The sequence below is a fragment of the Salvelinus sp. IW2-2015 genome, linkage group LG35 (genome assembly GCF_002910315.2).
Source record: "Salvelinus sp. IW2-2015 linkage group LG35, ASM291031v2, whole genome shotgun sequence".
Lineage (NCBI taxonomy): Eukaryota > Metazoa > Chordata > Actinopteri > Salmoniformes > Salmonidae > Salvelinus > Salvelinus sp. IW2-2015.
The window spans coordinates 11,244,799-11,263,843 of NC_036874.1; the positions used below are offsets into that span (position 1 = coordinate 11,244,799).

General features: G+C 42.5%; 1 protein-coding gene across 1 annotated transcript in view; it reads left to right on the forward strand.

Moving 5' to 3' along the window:
• Positions 1–7,527, forward strand: part of LOC111959078 (beta-1,4-galactosyltransferase 3) — a 30,295-nt gene extending 22,768 nt beyond the window's left edge. Inside the window, exons 4-7 of the mRNA XM_023980507.2 lie at positions 3,052–3,239; positions 3,469–3,591; positions 3,779–3,883; positions 4,099–7,527. Of these exons, the coding sequence (XP_023836275.1) occupies positions 3,052–3,239; positions 3,469–3,591; positions 3,779–3,883; positions 4,099–4,360 (678 nt within the window). The 3' untranslated portion in view covers positions 4,361–7,527. The remainder of the gene's footprint in view (positions 1–3,051; positions 3,240–3,468; positions 3,592–3,778; positions 3,884–4,098) is intronic.
• Positions 7,528–19,045: the final 11,518 nt, after the last annotated feature.

Sequence of the window (19,045 nt, forward strand, 5' to 3'; positions counted from 1 at the left end):
TCATTTGGACTACGTTCTAGCTGTAGTGGTGAGGCCAAGTATACATTCAGCCTAGATCAAAACCACCCTCTGGTGTCCTAACCATGGAATCACACACAGCCTTATGGTTGAAAGATGCTTACCGGAAGGCTTAACCGAGTTTAATCTTCTTAACAACTTGTAGCAATCCCTTTGTTTACACTTTAAACAAGCACTTTGTCTTACCCTCACACTGTTAGCAAAGTTGTCACTGCCTGCTTGTTGTTTACCTGCAACATATGAACGCCAAGCCAACCTCTACCAAGTTAGCATCTCAAAATGAAACTGGCTCTAAGGCATTTATCATTAGAAAGATGTTACAGCATCATGTCTAAAGCATTTATTCATAACTCTGCATGTGTGCAGTATTTTTGCGTAACCAGTGCCAGATTGCACTCAACTCAAACAAGATAATGCAGGCTAGCAGCAGTTCAAGCATTTGCATGTCTTCAGCTGTGGTTGGTTGTCATAGTTACACACACACACACACTGAACCACAGGAACAAATAATACTCATGCTATTGACCTCAGTAACGCTCTCAAATGTCATATCTTGCCAGGTGTAATCCTTCTGAGATGTTTTTTAGTTTAGTGAATATTATTAGACCATTTGAGTGTATGCTGTAATATTTTTTTTATGTATTTAACCTTTATTTAACCAGGACGGGCTAATTGAGATTTGATATCTATTTTTCAAGAGCATCCTGGCCAATTTACAGATGATCAGTTGTACTGTAAATAATCAGACTATTGATTTCATTATATGTAGACTACACAATTAATTTCCATGTTGAATAGTTGCAGGTGACTAGGGTCTGGTTTCAATGATGGACTCTTCTGGTATAGAGGAACTAGTAATTCAATACCTATGTCGACAAGGGAAAAATATATTTCCGAACACTCGCCCAACAAATCACGAGGCAGACATGCCAGAACGCTGTATGTCATTAGTGGATACTTTCACTGCTCTCAGGGCAGGTCTGCCAGCTTTGACTAGAGTAAGTGACTTTTCATAGCAGGTTAGGAGAATTAGGTTAAGGTTAGGAAAAGGGCTAGGGTTAGCTAAAACGCAAAAATTGTCCAGACTCAAATATGTAGCTACAACCAGCCCTGAGAACAGTCTTGGTTTCCACTAATGTGATCCACGTTGCTATTCAAAGCCAAAGTTTACAGGCAAAACCTTCTGCAGTGGTTTTAATAATGGTAGTTGATGCAAACTAGCCACTTGCGAAATGCACTCATTAAAAAGAACCTCAATGATCTCCATCTTGCTAGCTAGTATGTAGTATTTTATTCAAGCAGATAAAGTAGTGACCTAGGCAGTGACGTAGTTCCTCTATGCCAACAGAGTCCATCATTGAAACCAGACCTGTGTTGCCTACGGTCGGCTTTATGAGACTACTAACGGAGAATAAACTGTATAAAAATGAAGTCGCACACTCCATATATTTAATGGGTTAACCCCATTACCCGTTATTGTTGTATGGAACCAAAGTCAGTGTTTACCCTATAATCATTTAGCAGCGGGGGGCCAAATATGATATATGCACTACATTGTCAAAAGTATGTGGACACCCCTTCAAATTAGTGGTTTTGGCTATTTCAACCACACCCGTTGCTGACAGGTGTGTAAAATCGAGCACACCGCCATGCAATCTCCATAGACAATCATTGGCAGTAGACTGGCCTGTACTGAAGAGCACAGTGACTTTCAACACGGCACCGTCATAGGATGCCACCTTTCCAACAAGTCAGTTCGTCAAATTTCTTCCCTGCTTGAACTGCCCCGGTCAACTAAGTGCTGTTTTTGTGAATTGGAAACGTCTAAGAGCAACAACGTCTCAGCCGCAAAGTGGTAGGCCCCACAAGCTCACAGAACGGGACCGCCAAGTGCTGAAGCACGTGGTGCGTAAAAATCCTCTGTCCTCGGGTTGCAACACTCACTACCGAGTTCCAAACTGCCTCTGGAAGCAGCGTCAGCACACGAACTGTTCGTCGGGAGCTTCATGAAATTGGTTTCCATGGCCGAGCAGCTGCATACAAGCCTAAGATCACAATGCGCTATGCCAAGCGTCGGCTGGAGTGGTGTAAGGCTCGCCACCATTTGACTCTAGAGCAGTGGAAACGTGTTCTCTGGAGTGATGAATCACTCTTCACCATCTGGCAGTCCGACAGACGAATCTGGGTTTGGCGGATGCCAGGAGAATGCTACCTGCCCTAATGCATATAGTGCCAACTGTAAGTTGGTGGAGGAGGAATAATGGTTGGGGGCTATTTGTCATGTTCCAGGCTAGGCCCCTTAGTTCCAGTGAAGGGAAATCTTAACTTGGTGGCAACAGTTTGGGGAAGGCCCTTTCCTGTTTCAGCATAACAACAGTGCACAAAGCGAGGTCCATACAGAGATGGTTTGTTGATCAGTGTGGAAGAACTTGACTTGCCTGCACAGAGCCCTGACCGCAAACCTATCAAACACCTTTGGGATGAATTGGAATGTAGACTGCGAGCCAGGCCTAATCGCCCAACATAAGTGCCCGACCTCACTAATGCTCTTGTGGCTGAATGGAAGCCCCCGCAGCAATGTTCCAACATCTAGTGGAAAGCCTTCCCAGAAGAGTGGAGGCTGTTATAGCAGCAAATGGATGACCAACCCCATATTAATGCCCATGATTTTCGAATGTTTGACAAACAGGTGTCCACATACTTTTTGCCATGTAGTGTATTTTTATCTCCAATCTATCGTTCTGCTGAGATGCACTTTTAAATGGATAGTCATTAGCTCAATGACTGGAAGGCTATGGGAACAGCTAGCATGTCATTGCAATACCGCTTGCAGCAATGCACCCCGTTACCCTTGCCACCACTGAAGAGAAGAAAAAAAATCCTTAGGGAAATAGTGAACGTTCATATTGAATAACCTATTATTATTGTTATAATTTGTATAGAGTCCATGTCAATATTTAATATTTGCAGGTTGTTGCTGACATAAGGGTCTCTAAAGGCCAAATAAAAAATGTCTTACTTGTTCCTCTTTAGGCTGGTAACTACACGTTTAACCGGGCCAAGCTAATGAACGTTGGGTTCCGGGAGGCCATGCGGGAGGAGGACTGGGACTGCCTGTTCTTCCATGATGTGGACCTCATCCCTGAGGACGACCGCAACACCTACATGTGCGATGCCAACCCCAAGCATGCCGCCATCGCCATGGACAAGTTTGGATATAAGTCAGTCTATTCTCTTTTTTGAATTTTTTTTGCTTCTTTTTCCCCTTATGTTATTAGTTCCTCTTTTCACCGTAAGTCGCATTGATTTTCACTAGTTTATTCAACACAAAATGTATTATATTTTAGTTGTCATTTAGTTCTTTCATTATGCGTGGCTTCACTCATTTCTGATTTCACTTGTTCCCTATCTGATCCTTAATTTTTTATTTTAATCCTGTCATTCTCCTAGGCTGCCATACAAGATGTATTTCGGAGGGGTGTCAGCGTTGTCTCCACTGCACTACCTGAAGATGAACGGCTTCCCCAACAACTACTGGGGCTGGGGAGGAGAGGACGATGACATTGGAGTCAGGTGAGAGGGGTCCTTGGGAGTTTTGGGGGTRGAACATTGAGCCAATTCATTGAGCTATGGACCCATTGTGGTTTGTTCTGTCTAACAAAAGGATACAATTTAAATTCACGGAATAATCCTATTATTTATAATAGATAATAACCCAATTAAAATTATTTATCTTTCCTTCCCTCTCTCCCATTCTCAGAGTATCCCTAGGAGGGATGTTCATCTCTCGTCCATCGGTGAAGGTGGGCCGATACAAGATGATCAAACACAAGCTGGACAAGGGAAACGATGTGAACCCCAGGAGGTATGGTACAGGACTGACACATGTTTGTGTATGGCTGGGGTCCATTCAGTAGGGTGACACGTTCAGATTCTTTCAAATAGGCAGCACATTGTATCTGTACATTTTTTTATTTCCATCTGCTACCTCTGAATGTTGCCCTCTATCGAATAAGACCTAGGTCTGTTGAATAAACCCACAGTCCATCACTAAAATCCCCTCTCCCTGCCTCCCCCTAGGTTCAACATGCTGGCCAAGACGCGTCAGACGTGGAAGCTGGACGGCATGAACACTGTGGACTACGAGGTGCTGTCACGTGACCACTTCCCCCTCTACACCAACATCACTGTGCACATCGGCACCGAGGCCGGCCTGCATGCCACGGCGCCGTCCCCCAAGATCCCTGTCAAAGCCCCAGCAAAGCCGCCAGTCGAAGCCCCCACCAAACCTCCAGCCAAGCTCCAACAGGAACAAAAACAGAACCAACCCACGAACCACTGACTTGGACCACCATTACCCACTCCACTCCCATCCACCACCGACTCTCCCCTCCTAACTTATGCCTGGGAGCAGGGATGTGAGAGGGGGCCCTGGACACTAAAATCGCTCCTTTCTTTGCCTTCACACCTCATATCAACGCCTACAGTGGGGAGAGGTGGGTGGCTCCCCCTATTGGACTAGAGGCCATTATACGCACATGCCTTTTCCTTCTGTTCCTTCCTCTGGTCTGATCATCATTATCAACTGAGACTTTAACAATAGCATAGCAGAGACTGAACCGAAGACCAATGCTCTCCACTGCCTAGATAGAATCTGTGGGCCGAGGCTTTGTCTGTCTAAATGATTTACTGTCGCATTCTCCACCCTAGTTGTGAATCTCGAGCTTCTCCAGCTATGTATCACCACTCCACTGACTGACTCTATGAAAGGGACTTATGGTAGAGGAGAGAAAAAAAGACTGACTCTATGAGTTTATATCGCTGCCGAAAACCCCCGTTGCCTTAGAAAAACCTGTCTTGTTCTATTTGTCCTTTTAGTAGAATTTCAGGTCGAGAGTTATGAATGGAACCGGTTTCTAGTGATAGCAAGATTAGGGGATAGAATAAATAAATGAAAAACCATTTTATGCTACTGATATTGCAATAGCATATGGGTCTTTCTGCTGATTTAGGTGGCTTTTGAGTAGTGTAACTTGGTGAGAACTTGATTTCACCCAATTTTAACATTCTGCCATAAAGAGCACACGGTTTCCCATCTCGAGGTCAAATTAAAGAAATGACCATAGTAGGTGCCAAATAAAGTAACAGGGTTGACCGTAACCGGGTTAAGTCGGCCATAAATCCCCTTGTGACACAGGGAATGGAAGCTTGTTGTGTGCAAATTAAATTGTTCAAACATTTCTAGCCTGTCTATTTATGGGTAACAGGGTAGACATGTTATGTTCGACCTGCTCTTTTTTCCATCAAAAAACACCAGACAATAGCCAAAAAGAGTAGAACCAGCTCACCTGCTTGTACACTATGATTTGACTATTATGTTCAATCTTTCTTTTGAAAGAAATATTTAAAGAGGAATTTCACCATATTAAAATGAGAGTTCAGTTCACTTTTTTTTTCTTTAAAATGAATCACTAATCACATTAAATAATTAAGTCTTCAGAAATTACTTTGTCAAAGCAACAAAATAACTAGGGCTTTCAAATAATGGTGAGGTTAAGTGGGTTAAAATCTTCCTCGAAGTCACAGTATGCTTAGAGGGATATGCCAAATTCTGAATTTTGGCAGTTTAAAAAGTTTATTAAATGAGATTTATTAAATTTTCCATGTGGTCAGTATTAAAGGGCACTTCATTTAAAGAACAGGCTTTTAATATTTAATTTCTACGTAATATATCAAAGGGACGCAAAAGGCACTAATTTCAGAACGACTCATATGTAACTGATTTTACAGTTTAATATTATACGGAGTGAAGCTGCTACCCTGAATATTGACATGGGTAAGTGCTGTTTGCAATTAGCGTGGTAGTCATCCCCTGGGCCCGTCTTCATAAAGCATCTGAGTAGGAGTACTGATCTAGGATCAGGTCCTCCGTGTTCATATCAAATTCATTATGACAAAGGCAACAATGATCTTATATCAGAACACCTAGTCTGAGGGACATGCACAAAACAGGCCCTGAATATCTAGGCTGATTATTGAACGATTTTCTCACAGTAGGTTCACAGTTCTGGCACAGCTTTTTGGTATGGTTGGGTTTTATCACTACAATCAGAATGTGTCTTTTCTCCAGTTATCTCCTTCAATCTCTAGATTGCATTAACGTGGGGTTGCATTTTGCCTTGTCAAATAGAATAGGTGCGGGTGACATGATCAATGCACTGCCTTCAGGTGGGCTGKCTATATTCACATCAGAATGGTGGTTTGTCATTGTTTTATCTTATTGTTTGTTACCTTATGGAGCTTTTATGTTGGTTTCCTATGATTTGTCAATGTAGCTTAAAACTGAGGGATTGAAGTCCTAGTGGGCTCTCCATAGATCCCAAGTCTCTGACTATCTCCATACTCTAAATTGGCTGAAATGTTTGAAAACCAAGAGAGCTGAAAACCAGGAACTTTGTCCATGGATGACCAGAAACCACTATAATTAATTAGGTCTATAATTGGAATCAGACACTGGTAAGTGATGTGGAAACTAGTGCCAGTTTACTGTGTAGTACACTCATTGGTTGTACCGATTCTGCTGAATCACTGATTTAAAGATTTATATAGGTATACTGGGTTAGCATTTACAGCATTTCCCCACTAGCCATTCTTTCAACATTTTACATTTTTTATTTTGTGCTATCTAAAATCTGTCACCCCTAGAATTCCCCAGTGCAATGTCCTCCTCACTGCATGGCTTGTCCCCTGACTTTCCTCTTTGCATGCTGTCTGGACCCCCTGACGAATATGATTGTTTACACTAGATCCCTACTGGGAATTGAACCTCTGTGTGTGCGTCACATAGAGGACTCAGGCCTCTTGGCTGAAACCAAAGATGGCTTCGAGAGAAGGCATTGTACGCCTGATAGTTGTGCTGGTGGTTTCATGCTGACATGGGAATAGATGTGATTCCACTTACTCCAGGTATGCTGAGGTTTTTGTGTGTGCTACTATCTGATCTAGGAATCTCTTGGATGACCTGCTTCACTATGTAGGCTATGTCTTTACCTTTTCTACTCCATATGAAGCCTGATTATGCATGATACACAGACCCTGTATTAGATGAGTGRAATGTACAGAAAACCACAGACCACTATCACATGAATTCACATTTGAGTTTCTAGAAGCATGCTAAAGTGTATGCTTGTGTAGTGATTCGTAAGACGTATTTTATATGTACCTTTTTAACACTTCATGTAGTGGTTTATTATATATCATGCAATTGTATTATCATGTCTATTTGTGCTCTGCAGTTTGCTTCAGTTGATGTATAGCTTGACTTTCACTTCATTATGATGTGGATATGCTGTCCAAGGTGACTGCGCCTGAAGATGGAGCTCACCGCAGGGCATTGAAAATGTAACCAGGACAATGTGATACTGTATTTCTGATTTTAATTCCTCTCAATGAAGTCTGCACAGTCCAGAGTGGCCTTATACAATGATTAATAAACAAAGATTAGTCAAACACCTGTGAAGTTCCTTGAACTGTGTGGGTTACCCTTTCTGTAGTTGAACATGGCTCTGGTTGACAGTCTTGCAAGAGGCAATTTTTTTACACTATTGTAAAGTAGTCTGGCTGACAGCTCTTGGTCACAGCTCTTCGCTGTGTAGTCACGTGAGTTGCGTCAGCCAGGCTAGTTGTAAAGAGGATATCTATTTGTGAAAAGTGACTTAAGATTCTTAAGAGTAAGAAATAATGAACAGCTTCTTGTCATAAATGATACAAAACAAATGCTTTTTACTATTTACACCAGGGCTCTCCAACCCTGTTCCTGGAGAGCTACCCTTCTGTAGGTTTTCACTCCAACCCCAGTTGTAACTAACCGGATTTCAGCTTATCAACTAGCTAATTAGTAGAATCRGGTGTGCTAGAAAAGGGTTGGAGCGAAGATCTACAGGAAGGTAGCTCTCCTGGAACAGGGTTGGAGAGCCCTAATGTACAAAGTAAAATGTATGATACAGTGCTAAAGATGCAACTGATTTACAAGAGGAATAAGATTCCCAGAACCGATTACTTTTTTGACTCTAATTGCCTCTGTGAACTTGCACCTAATCAGGTGTGCAAAATTGTAGCCATACTGTAACATGTAGCATTAGGAGAAGTGATAGTACTTTCAAGATCATCCCTAAATCCTTACTCAACCTTAACTCACTCCAAGGTTTCCTTCTTACGAGTGCAAGAACATTTATTGTTGATTTAATTTTAAAAAATTGGGTCTACTGTAGTGGGGAATTGTCACTGTTAGATACGTCTATTATAGTTTTACTGGACATTTAGAATTATTCCATTCGTTAATCCCGTCTCCCAAATATAATATTACCTCTCCATAAACATGTCAGACTTTTCCAATGAAGGATGTAAGGGGAGTGGCCCACCCTCTGGAGAAGCAGTCAAATCATCTATTTCACAAACACTCCATAACCTTATAACTTGTTAAACATCACATCCTCAAACTTCACTACCCTCCCTCCTTTAGTCATCACCTCGTTCTGCTCTAACTGAACAGCGTTGCGTGTATCCAGATTATATACCTGTCCTGCCACTTACCAAAACAGTAGCCACACTTTTTCTCCTAAAATATAACCAAATACCTAGATGGGCATTGACGTGGTCATGGGTACTGAAACAAAGGGTGGCTCAATCTCTGTTCAAGCCAATCCCTAGCTTCTGCCACTTGTCAATACTTAGCCTATCAGTGAGCAGTGGTGGATATGTTCTCATCTAGGGGTGGTGCCAATGGAGCAAGGGGTTGGTTTGAGACTCGCACCCTGTCTGTTCCCACCCCATGACAATTATTTTAGATCTGAAAGGATTATATGGATGTGTACACGATATGGCATTAGCTCCAGGAGGGTGGTGTTTCCCATCTTGTTAGCTATCCATTCATAGGGAAAAGGTCTGCTTCTGGTCAGGGGTCTGTAATGACTGAATGGGTGCACAGCGGATTGGATGCACGCACACACACACACACACAATGTGGTTCGATCAACAAAAAACAGCTAAACATTCAAAAACATTAATTGATGATCATATGGCATAAATATGTAATGTTCCTTCATCCTTCTCCAAGATGATGAATGATCTTTCACCAATTGCCTTGACCTCAGGATTTGACATCAATGAGACGCTAGAGTAAAATGATCAATGATTATTCAAGATCGATCAAGATCAATGAGCATCTAGTAAAATGAGCAGGACCAAACAAAGGCGCAATAGGCCATAAGTCATGTAACACAAAATGAAACTAACAGTAACACCCCTCCCCTTTTCTGTTGGCAAATGTACAGTCACTGGATAACAAACTGGATGAGCTCATTTCGAGTCTCCTGTCAACGGGACCTGAAAAACTGTAATATTCTATATTTCTCAGAGTCGTGGCTGAACGAGGACATGGACAATATACATCTCGCTGGTTTTTCATCGTCAAGACCGGACAGCAGACCCGGTTAAGATGACGGGAGGATGGGTAGTGTCTCTGTTAACAACAGCTGGTTCACAACCTCTAATGTTATGGAAGTCTCAAGTTTTTGCTCGCCTGAGTTAGAATACCTCATGATAAGCTGCAGACCATACTTTTTACCAAGAGACCCACATAAAAAAATACTACAGTTTGCTATAGAAGACTACAATACTTCCTATAGAATTCTATAAAACTGTAGTATACTGTAGAATACTATACTACACACTGTAGTATCCCTCAATCATGTGTAGTACTTAATATAGAATGATGTAGTATACTGTAGAATACTATAGTAAATACTAGAGTACTTACTACAAAAGCACTGTAGTCAATTATACAGCAATGTCTGCAAAAACACTACCGTCTGCAAAAACGCTACACTTTAACTTTTTTATCTACAGTATTTCATTTGTATATATACTGCCCATTCCCCTGCCCCATATCTCAATTTGCTCCACCCATAAGAGAGAAACCAACATGTCAAGTATAGATCATATATTGTGTTCCCTACCGTTTATAGAAAAGAGCAGACATGTAAAACAATCTATTCAAACCCCAGTCCTACCTATTTAGATTATAGAAAAAGTGCTCTTTACTAAACTCAGCAAAAAAGGGACATCCCTTTTCCAGGACCCTGTCTTTCAAAGATAATTCGTAAAAATACAAATAACTTCACAGATCTTCATTGTAAAGGGTTTAAACACTGTTTTCCATGCTTGTTCAATGAAACATAAACAATTAATGAACATGTCTTAATGAACGGTCATTAAGACACTAACAGCTTACAGACGGTAGGCAATTAAGGTCATAGTTATGAAAACTTAGGACACTAAAGAGGCCTTTCTACTGACTCTGAAAAACACAAAAAGAAAGATGCCCAGGGTCCCTGCTCATCTGCATGAACGTGCCTTAGGCATGCTGCAAGTAGGCATGAGGACTGCAGATGTGGCCAGGGCAATAAATTGCAATGTCTGTACTGTGAGACGCCTAAGAGAGCGCTACAGGGAGACAGGATGGACAGCTGATCGTCCTCGCAGTGGCAGACCACGTGTAACAACACCTGCACAGGATGGGTACATCCGAACATCACACCTGCGGGACAGGTACAGGATGGCAACAACAACTGCCTGAGTTACACCAGGAACGCACAATCCCTCCATCAGTGCTCAGACTGTCCGCAATAGGCTGAGAGAGGCTGGACTGAGGGCTTGTAGGCCTGTTGTAAGGCAGGTCCTCACCAGACATCACCGGCAACAACGTTGCCTATGGGCACAAACCCACCGTCGCTGGACCAGACAGGACTGGCAAAAAGTGCTCTCACTGATGAGTCGTGGTTTTGTCTCATCAGGGGTGATGCTCGGATTCGCGTTTATCATCGAAGGAATGAGCATTACACCGAGGCCTGTACTCTGGAGCGGGATCGATTTGGAGGTGGAGGGTCTGTCATGGTCTGGGGCGGCGTGTCACAGCATCATCAGACTGAGCTTGTTGTCAATGCAGGCAGGAATGTCAGACAGGAATGTCAGTGTTCAGCCATGGCCAGCGAAGAGCCCGGATCTCAATCCCATTGAGCACGTCTGGGACCTGTTGGATCGGAGGGTGAGGGCTAGGGCCATTCTCCCCAGAAATGTATGGGAACTTGCAGGTGCCTTCGTGGAAGAGTGGGGTAACATCTCACAGCAAGAACTGGCAAATCGGGGGCAGTCCATGAGGAGACGCACTGCAGTACTTAATGCAGCAGGTGGCCACACCAGATACTGTTACTTTTGATTTTGATCCCCCTTTGTTCAGGGACACATTATTCCATTTCTGTTAGTCAAATGTCTGTGGAGGTTGCTGAAAATAAACGCAGTTGACAGTGAGAGGACATTTCTTTATTTGCATTTCTTTATTTCTACTGTAGGTTTTCTGAAGCATAAAGCCTCCACTTCTACAGTGCCTTCGGAAAGTATTCAGACCCGTTGACTTTTTCCACATTTTGTTACGTTACAGCCTTGTTCTAAAATGTATAAAATACATGTTTTCCCTCAGCAATGTACACACAATACCCCATAATGACAAATAAAAAACGGTAAAAAATTTAAGAAGGTATTAGAAATTAAAACAGACACCTTATTTACGTATGTGTTCAGACCCTTTGCTATGAGACTCGATATTGAGCTCAGGTGCATCCTGTTTCCAGTGATCATCCTTGAGATGTTTCCACAACTTGATTGGAGTCCACCTGTGGTAAATTAAATTGATTGGACATGATTTGGAAAGGCACACACCTGTCTATATAGGGTCCCACAGTTGACAGTGCATGTCAGAGCGAAAAACAAGCCATGAGGTCAAAGGATTTGTCCGTAGAACTCCAACATAGGATTGTGTCGAGGCACAGATCTGGGGAAGGGTACCAAAAAATGTCTGCAGCATTGACGGTCCCCAAGAACACAGTGGCCTCCATCATTCTTAAATGGAAGAAGTTTGGAACCACCAAGAAAGACTCTTCCTAGAGCTGGCCGCCCAGCCAACCTGAGAAATCGGGGGAGAAGGGCCTTGGTCAGGGAAGTGACCAAGAACCCGATGTTCACTCTGACAGAGCTTTAGAGTTCCTCTGTGGAGATGAGACAACCTTCCAGAAGGACAACCATCTCTGCAGCCTCTCCACCAGTCAGGCCTTTAGGTTAGAGTGGCCAGACGGAAGCCACTCCTCAGTAAAAGGCACATGACAGCCCGCTTGGAGTTTGCCAAAAGGCACCTAAAGACACTCAGACCATGAGAAACAAGATTCTCTGGTCTTACGAAACCAAGATTGAACTCTTTGTCCTCAATTCTGTGGTGGAATTATTGTAATCAAAAGGAGAGACTTTTAGATTTCTTCAAAACAATCAAACTTTACTATTTAATTAGTGCAGTAATGGAGCTGGTTGGTAATCTCCCCTGGAAGTGATCACTGAGAACTCAACCAGCTGGTTTGAGCCACAGCATTTTATAGCAAAGTCCATCCTCCTGGATGTTCATGACAAACAACAGATGTATGAAATGTGTCAAAAGGTTACATTTTGTATGAAAGATACTTCTAATCCACAGCAGACAGTATCTCATTGTGTAGAGACCAATATCTAGCCCTGGAGTCATCGCTCCCTGGTACCTTATAGAACAGAAACATTAACTCATGCTCTGGAATGCGGTATCTCCAAAGACATCGTAAATCTCCTGTCAGTGTTATCTCCCAGAGGCCCACTTTCAGTTCACACAGACAAAATAGAGTTATAAGAACCCTTTATTCTGTTGAATAAAACAACCATTTCTTGAAATAAAAGTATTATAACATAATCTTGCAATTTTGCTCTCACAATGCCAAGCGTCACATCTGGAGGAAACCTGGCACCATGCCTACGGTGAAGCATGGTGGTGGCAGCATCATGCTGTGGGGATGTTTTTCAGCGGCAGGGACTGGGAGACTWGTCAGGATCGAGGAAAAGATGAACGGAGCAACGTACCGAGTGATCCTTGATGAAAACCTGCTCCAGAGCGCTCAGAACCTCAGATTGGGGCAAAGGTTCACCTTCCAACAGGACAGCGACCCTAAGCACACAGCCAAGACAACGCAGGAGTGGCTTTGGAGAGACCTGAAAATAGCTGTGCAGCAATGCTCCCCATCCAACCTGACAGAGCTTGAGAGGATCTACAGAATGGGAGAAACTCCCCAAATAAAGGTGTGCCAAGTTTGTAGCATCATACCCAAGAAGGCTGTAATCGCTGCCAAAGGTACTGAGTACTGAGTAAACGGTCTGAATACTGTATGTAAATGTGATATTTCAGTTGTTGTTTTTTTCATAAATTTGCAAACATTTCTAAAAACCTGTTTTTGCTTTCTCATTATGAGGTATTGTGTGTAGATTGATGAGGGGAAAAAATAATTTTATCAATTTAGAGTAAGGCTGTAATGTAACAAAATGTGGAAAAAGTCAAGGGGTCTGAATACTTTCTGAAGGCTCTATATGTCAAAGATAATAAAACAAAACAGTACAGTAAATAATACAATGTCTGAAAAACAGTCCAGTAAATACTACAGTATACTACAGTCCACAAGGCCTTCACCAAACTGTTGCCATAAAGTTGGAAGCACAGAATCGTCTAGAATGTAATTTTATGCTGAAGCGTAAAGATTTCCCTTCACTTAAACTAAGGGGTGTAGCCCGAACCATGAAAAACAGCCCCCGACCATTTTTCCTCCTCCACCAAACTGTACATTTGTCACTATGCATTGGGCAGGTAGAGTTTTCCGGGCATCCATTAAACCCAGATTTGTCCGTGAAGCTGATGCTAACCTATAGGACTATTTCGCTAGCACAGACTGGAATATATTCCGGGATTCATACGATAACGTTGGGGAATTTACCACATCAGTCAACAGGTTCATTAATAAGTTTGTCGATGACGTCATCCCCACAGTGACCGTACATATCCCAACCAGAAATAATGGATTACAAGCAACATTCACACTGAGCTAAAGGCTTATAAGAAATCCTGCTATGACCTCCGACGAGCCATCAAACAGGTAAAGCGTCAATATAGGACTAAGATCGAATCCTACTATGCCAGATCTGACGCTCGACAGATGGGGCAGGGCTCGCAAACTATCACGGATTAGAAAGGGAAACCCAGTCATGAGCTGCCCAGACACATGAACCTACCAGATGAGCTAAATGCCTTCTATGCTCGCTTAACTTCTCTAGGGTAGGGGGCAGCATTCGGAATTTTGGATGAAAAGCATGCCCAAATTAAACTGCCTGCTTCTCGGGCACAGAAGATATGATATGCATATAATTGGTAGATTTGGATAGAAAACACTCTAAGGTTTCCAAAACTGTTAAAATAGMGTCTGTGAGTATAACAGAACTGATTTGGCAGGCGAAAACCTGAGAAAAATCCATTCGGGAAGTAGTTTTCTTTTTGGTTTTGTAGTTTTCTATTCAATGCCATTACAGTATCCATTGACTTAGGACTCAAATTGCAGGTCCTATGCCTTCCACTAGATGTCAACAGTCTTTAGAAATTGTTTCAGGCTTGTATTCTGAAAAATGAGGAAGTAAGAGCAGTTTGAATGAGTGGATCCTAAAGGGTCACAGAGCTTTTTCATGCGCGAGACCGAGAGAGTGCCTTTCTTGTTTACATTTTATATTGACGACGTTATTGTCCGGTTGAAATATTATCGATTATTTAGGCTAAAAACAACCTGAGGATTGAATATAAACATCGTTTGACATGTTTCTATGAACTTTACGGATACAATTTGGATTTTTTGTCTGCCTGTTTTGACTGAGTTTGAGCCTGTGGATTACTGAAGAAAACGCGCTAACAAAACTGAGGTTTTTGGATATAAAGAGACTTTATCGAACAAAAGGAACATTTATTGAGTAAATGAATGTCTGCTGAGTGCAACCATATGAACATCATCAAAGGTAAAGGATTAATTTTATCTCTATTTCTGACTTGTGTAACTCTTCTACTTGGCTGGTTACTGTTTGTAATGATTTGTCTGCTGGGCTGTGTTCTCAAATAATCATAAGGTATGCTTTCGCCGTAAAGCATTTTTTAAATCTGACACCGTGGTTGGATTCACAAGAAGTTAATCTTTAAACCTATGTAAAATATGTTTTGTTTTCTGAATTTTTATAATGAGTATTTCTGTATTTGAATTTGGCGCCCAGCAGTTTCACAGGCTGTTGAAGAGGTGGGACGCTAACGTCTCACGTACCCAAGAGAGGTTAAAGGCAAGAAACACTGAACCATGCATAAGAGCACTAGCTGTTCCAGACGACTGTGTGATCTCATTCTCCGTAGCCAATGTAGGTAAGTCCTTTGTCCTTTAAACAGGTTAACATTCGATAGAATACCAGGATGAATACTCAGAGCATATGTTGACCAGCTGGAAAGTGTCTTCACTGACATTTTCAACCTATCCCTGACCCGGTCTGTAATAGAAACCTGTTTCAAGCAGACCACCATAATCCCCTTCCTCAAGAACGCCAAGGTAACCTGCCTAAATTACTATTGACCCGTAGTACTGACATCTGCAGCCATGAAATGCTTTGAAAAGGCTGGTCATGGCCCAAAGAGAGGAGGTCAGAGACCTGCCAGTGTGGTGCCAAGACAACAACCTCTCCCTTTGTGTCAGCAAGACAAAGGAGCTGATCGTGGACTACAGCAAACAGAGGCGCGAGCATGGCCCCATCCACATCGATGGGGCTGTAGTGGAGTGGGTTGAGAGCTTCAAGTTCCTCGGTGTCCACATCACTAAGGAATTAACATGGTCCACACACTCCCACACAGTTGTGAAGAGGGCAAGACAGTGCCTCTTCCCCTTCGGGAGGCAAAAAAGATTTGGCATAGGCCCACAGATCCTCAAAATGTTCTACAACTGAAACATTGAGTGCATCTTGACTGGCTGCATCACCGCTTGGTATGGCAACTGCAAGGCACCAGACTGGAAGGCGCTACAGAGGGCGGTGAGTATGGTCCAGTACATCACTGGGGCCGAGCTCCCTGCCATCCAGGACCTCTATACCAGGCGGTATCAGAGGAAGGCCCAAAAATGTTTAAGACTCCAGCCACCCAAGCCATAGACTGTTCTCTCTGCTACCGCACGCTAAGTGGTACCAGTACACCACGTCTGGAACCAACAGGACCCTGAACAGATTCTATCCCCAAGCCCAAAGACTGCTAAGCAAAGCTGCCTAATAGCTAATCAAATGGCTTCCCAGACTACCTGCATTGACCCTTTTTTGCACTAACTCTCTTGCATTGATTCTATGTACACACACACACACTGGACTCTACCCACACAATCACACATACTTACACTGACACCCCAACATACACAACACACATGCAGCTATTTGTTCGTCAACTTGTCTATAATTCTATAATTAGATACATGCATCTTCTGTTCTGTCATAATATTTTGCCCTAGAAGACTAAATAAAACTTATGGCAACAAAATAATGTCATAAATCAAAGAATGAATTGTTCGCAGTACACCCAACCAGCCTCACAACCGCAGACCAACCGCACAGGACCTCCACATTCGGCTTCTTGACCTGTGGGATCGCCTGAGGGTGGGTGGGGGGGTGCTGAGGAGTATTTATGTCTGCAGGCAACAGACATAACTGCCCAGTCATGTGAAATCAATGCTGTTTAATAAGCTACTTTTATTTGAAACATGGGACCAACACTTTACATGTTGTGTTGAAACATGTTGCGTTGAAACATGTTGCGTTTATATTTTTGTTCAGTATATATCCTCCTGATTCCTGCTTACAAGCAAAAACTCAAAGAGGAAATACCAGTGACACGCTCAATACGGATGTTGTTTCGTTAGCACAGACTGGAATATATTCCAGGATTCAACCAATAACATTGAGGAGTTTACCACATCAGTCACCGGCTTCATTAATAAGTGCATTGATGATCATCCCCACAGTGACAGCACGTACATATCCCAACCAGAAGCCATGGATTGCAGGTGTTAGGTTCTTATTTTTCAGAGTAAATAACTCACGGACGCTAGAGAAGCTTTAACCAAGTTTAATTCTTCCCAAAGGTTCTGTACAGCTGTAATTCAGACAACCCAACATTTCTCCCAACCAGATATACAGTTAAAGTCGGAAGTTTACATACACTTAGGTTGGAGTCAATAAAACTCGTTTTTCAACCCCTCCACACATTTTTTGTTAACAAACTATCGTTTTGGCAAGTTGGTTAAGACATCTACTTTGTGCATGACACAATACATTTTTCCAACAATTTTTTACAGACAGATTTTTTCACTTATAATTCACTGTATCACAATTCCAGTGGGTCGGAAGTTTACATACACTAAGTTGACTGTGCCTTTAAACAGCTTGGAAAATTCCAGAAAATGATGGCATGGCTTTAGAAGCTTCTGATAGGCTAAGTGACATCATTTGAGTCAATTGGAGGTGTACCTGTGGATTTATTTCAAGGCCGACCTTCAAACTCAGTGCCTCATTGCTTGACATCATTGGAAAATCAAAAGAAATCAGCCCAAAAATGTAGACCTCCACAAGTCTGGTTCATACTTGGGAGCAATTTCCAAACGCCCGAAGGTACCACGTTCACCTGTACAAACAATAGTAGGCAAGTATAAACACCATGGGACCACACAGCCGTCACACCGTTCAGGAAGGAGACGCGTTCTGTCTCCTAGAGATGAACGTACTTTGGTGCGAAAAGTGCAAATCAATCCCAGAATAACAGCAAAGGACCTTGTGAAGATGCTGGAGGAAACAGGTACAAAAGTATCTATATCCACAGTAAAACAAGTCCTATATCGACGTACCGGAAAGGCCGCTCAGTGAGGAAGAAGCCACTGCTCCAAAACCGCCATAAAAAAAGCCAGACTATGGTTTGCAACTGCACATGGGGACAAAGATCATACTTTTTGGAGAAATGTCCTCTGGTCTGACGAAACAAAAATATAACTGTTTGGCCATAATGACCATCGTTATGTTTGGAGGAAAAAGGGGGAGGCTTGCAAGCCGAAGGAGAACATTCCAACCATGAAGCACGGGGGTGGCAGCATCATGTTGTGGGGGTGCTTCATGAGGAAAGAAAATGATGTCGTTGTATTGAAGCAACATCTCAAGACATCTGTCAGGAAGTTAAAGCTTGGTCGCAAATGGGTCTTGCAAATGGACAATGACCCCAAGTATACTTCCAAAGTTGTGGCAAAATGGTTTAAGGACAACAAAGTCAAGGTATTGGAGTGGCCATCACAAAGCCCTGACCTCAATCCTATAGAAAAATTGTGGGCAGACCTGAAAAGCATGTGCGAACAAGGAGGCATACAAATCTGACTCAGTTACACCAGCTCTGTCAGAAGGAATATTATTGTGGGAAGGTTGTGGAAGGCTACCTGAAACATTTGACCCAAGTGAATCAATTTAAAGGCAATGCTACCAAATACTAATTGAGTGTATGTAAACGTCTGACCCTCTGAGAATGTGATGAAAGAAATAAAGGCTGAAATAAATAATTCTCTCTACTATTATTCTGACATTTCACATTCTTAAAATAAAGTGGTGATCCTAACTGACCTAAGACAGGGAATTTTACTTGGATTAAATGTCAGGAATTGTGAAAAACTGAGTTTAAATGTATTTGTCTAAGGTGTATGTAAACTTCCGACGTCAACTGTATATATCCCACTTAAGACACTCCTCCTTCTCTCCAATCCTTACATTSTCACGACTTCCACCGAAGGTGGCTCCTCTCCCTGTTCGGGCGACGCTCGGAGGTCGATGTCGCCGGTCTACTAGCTGCCACCGATCCCTTTTATTTGTATTTTTGTTTTGTCTGTCTTGTTGCTCACCTGGTTCTAGTTTAGGTTATTAGTGGGGTATTTAATTTCGCCCTACCCTCTTGGGTTTGTGCAGGATTGTTTGGTTAGCTGTCATTTGTTTGGGTTGTGTTTTGGTTTGTTCTGTTGAACAGGTGTTTTTTCCCTGGACC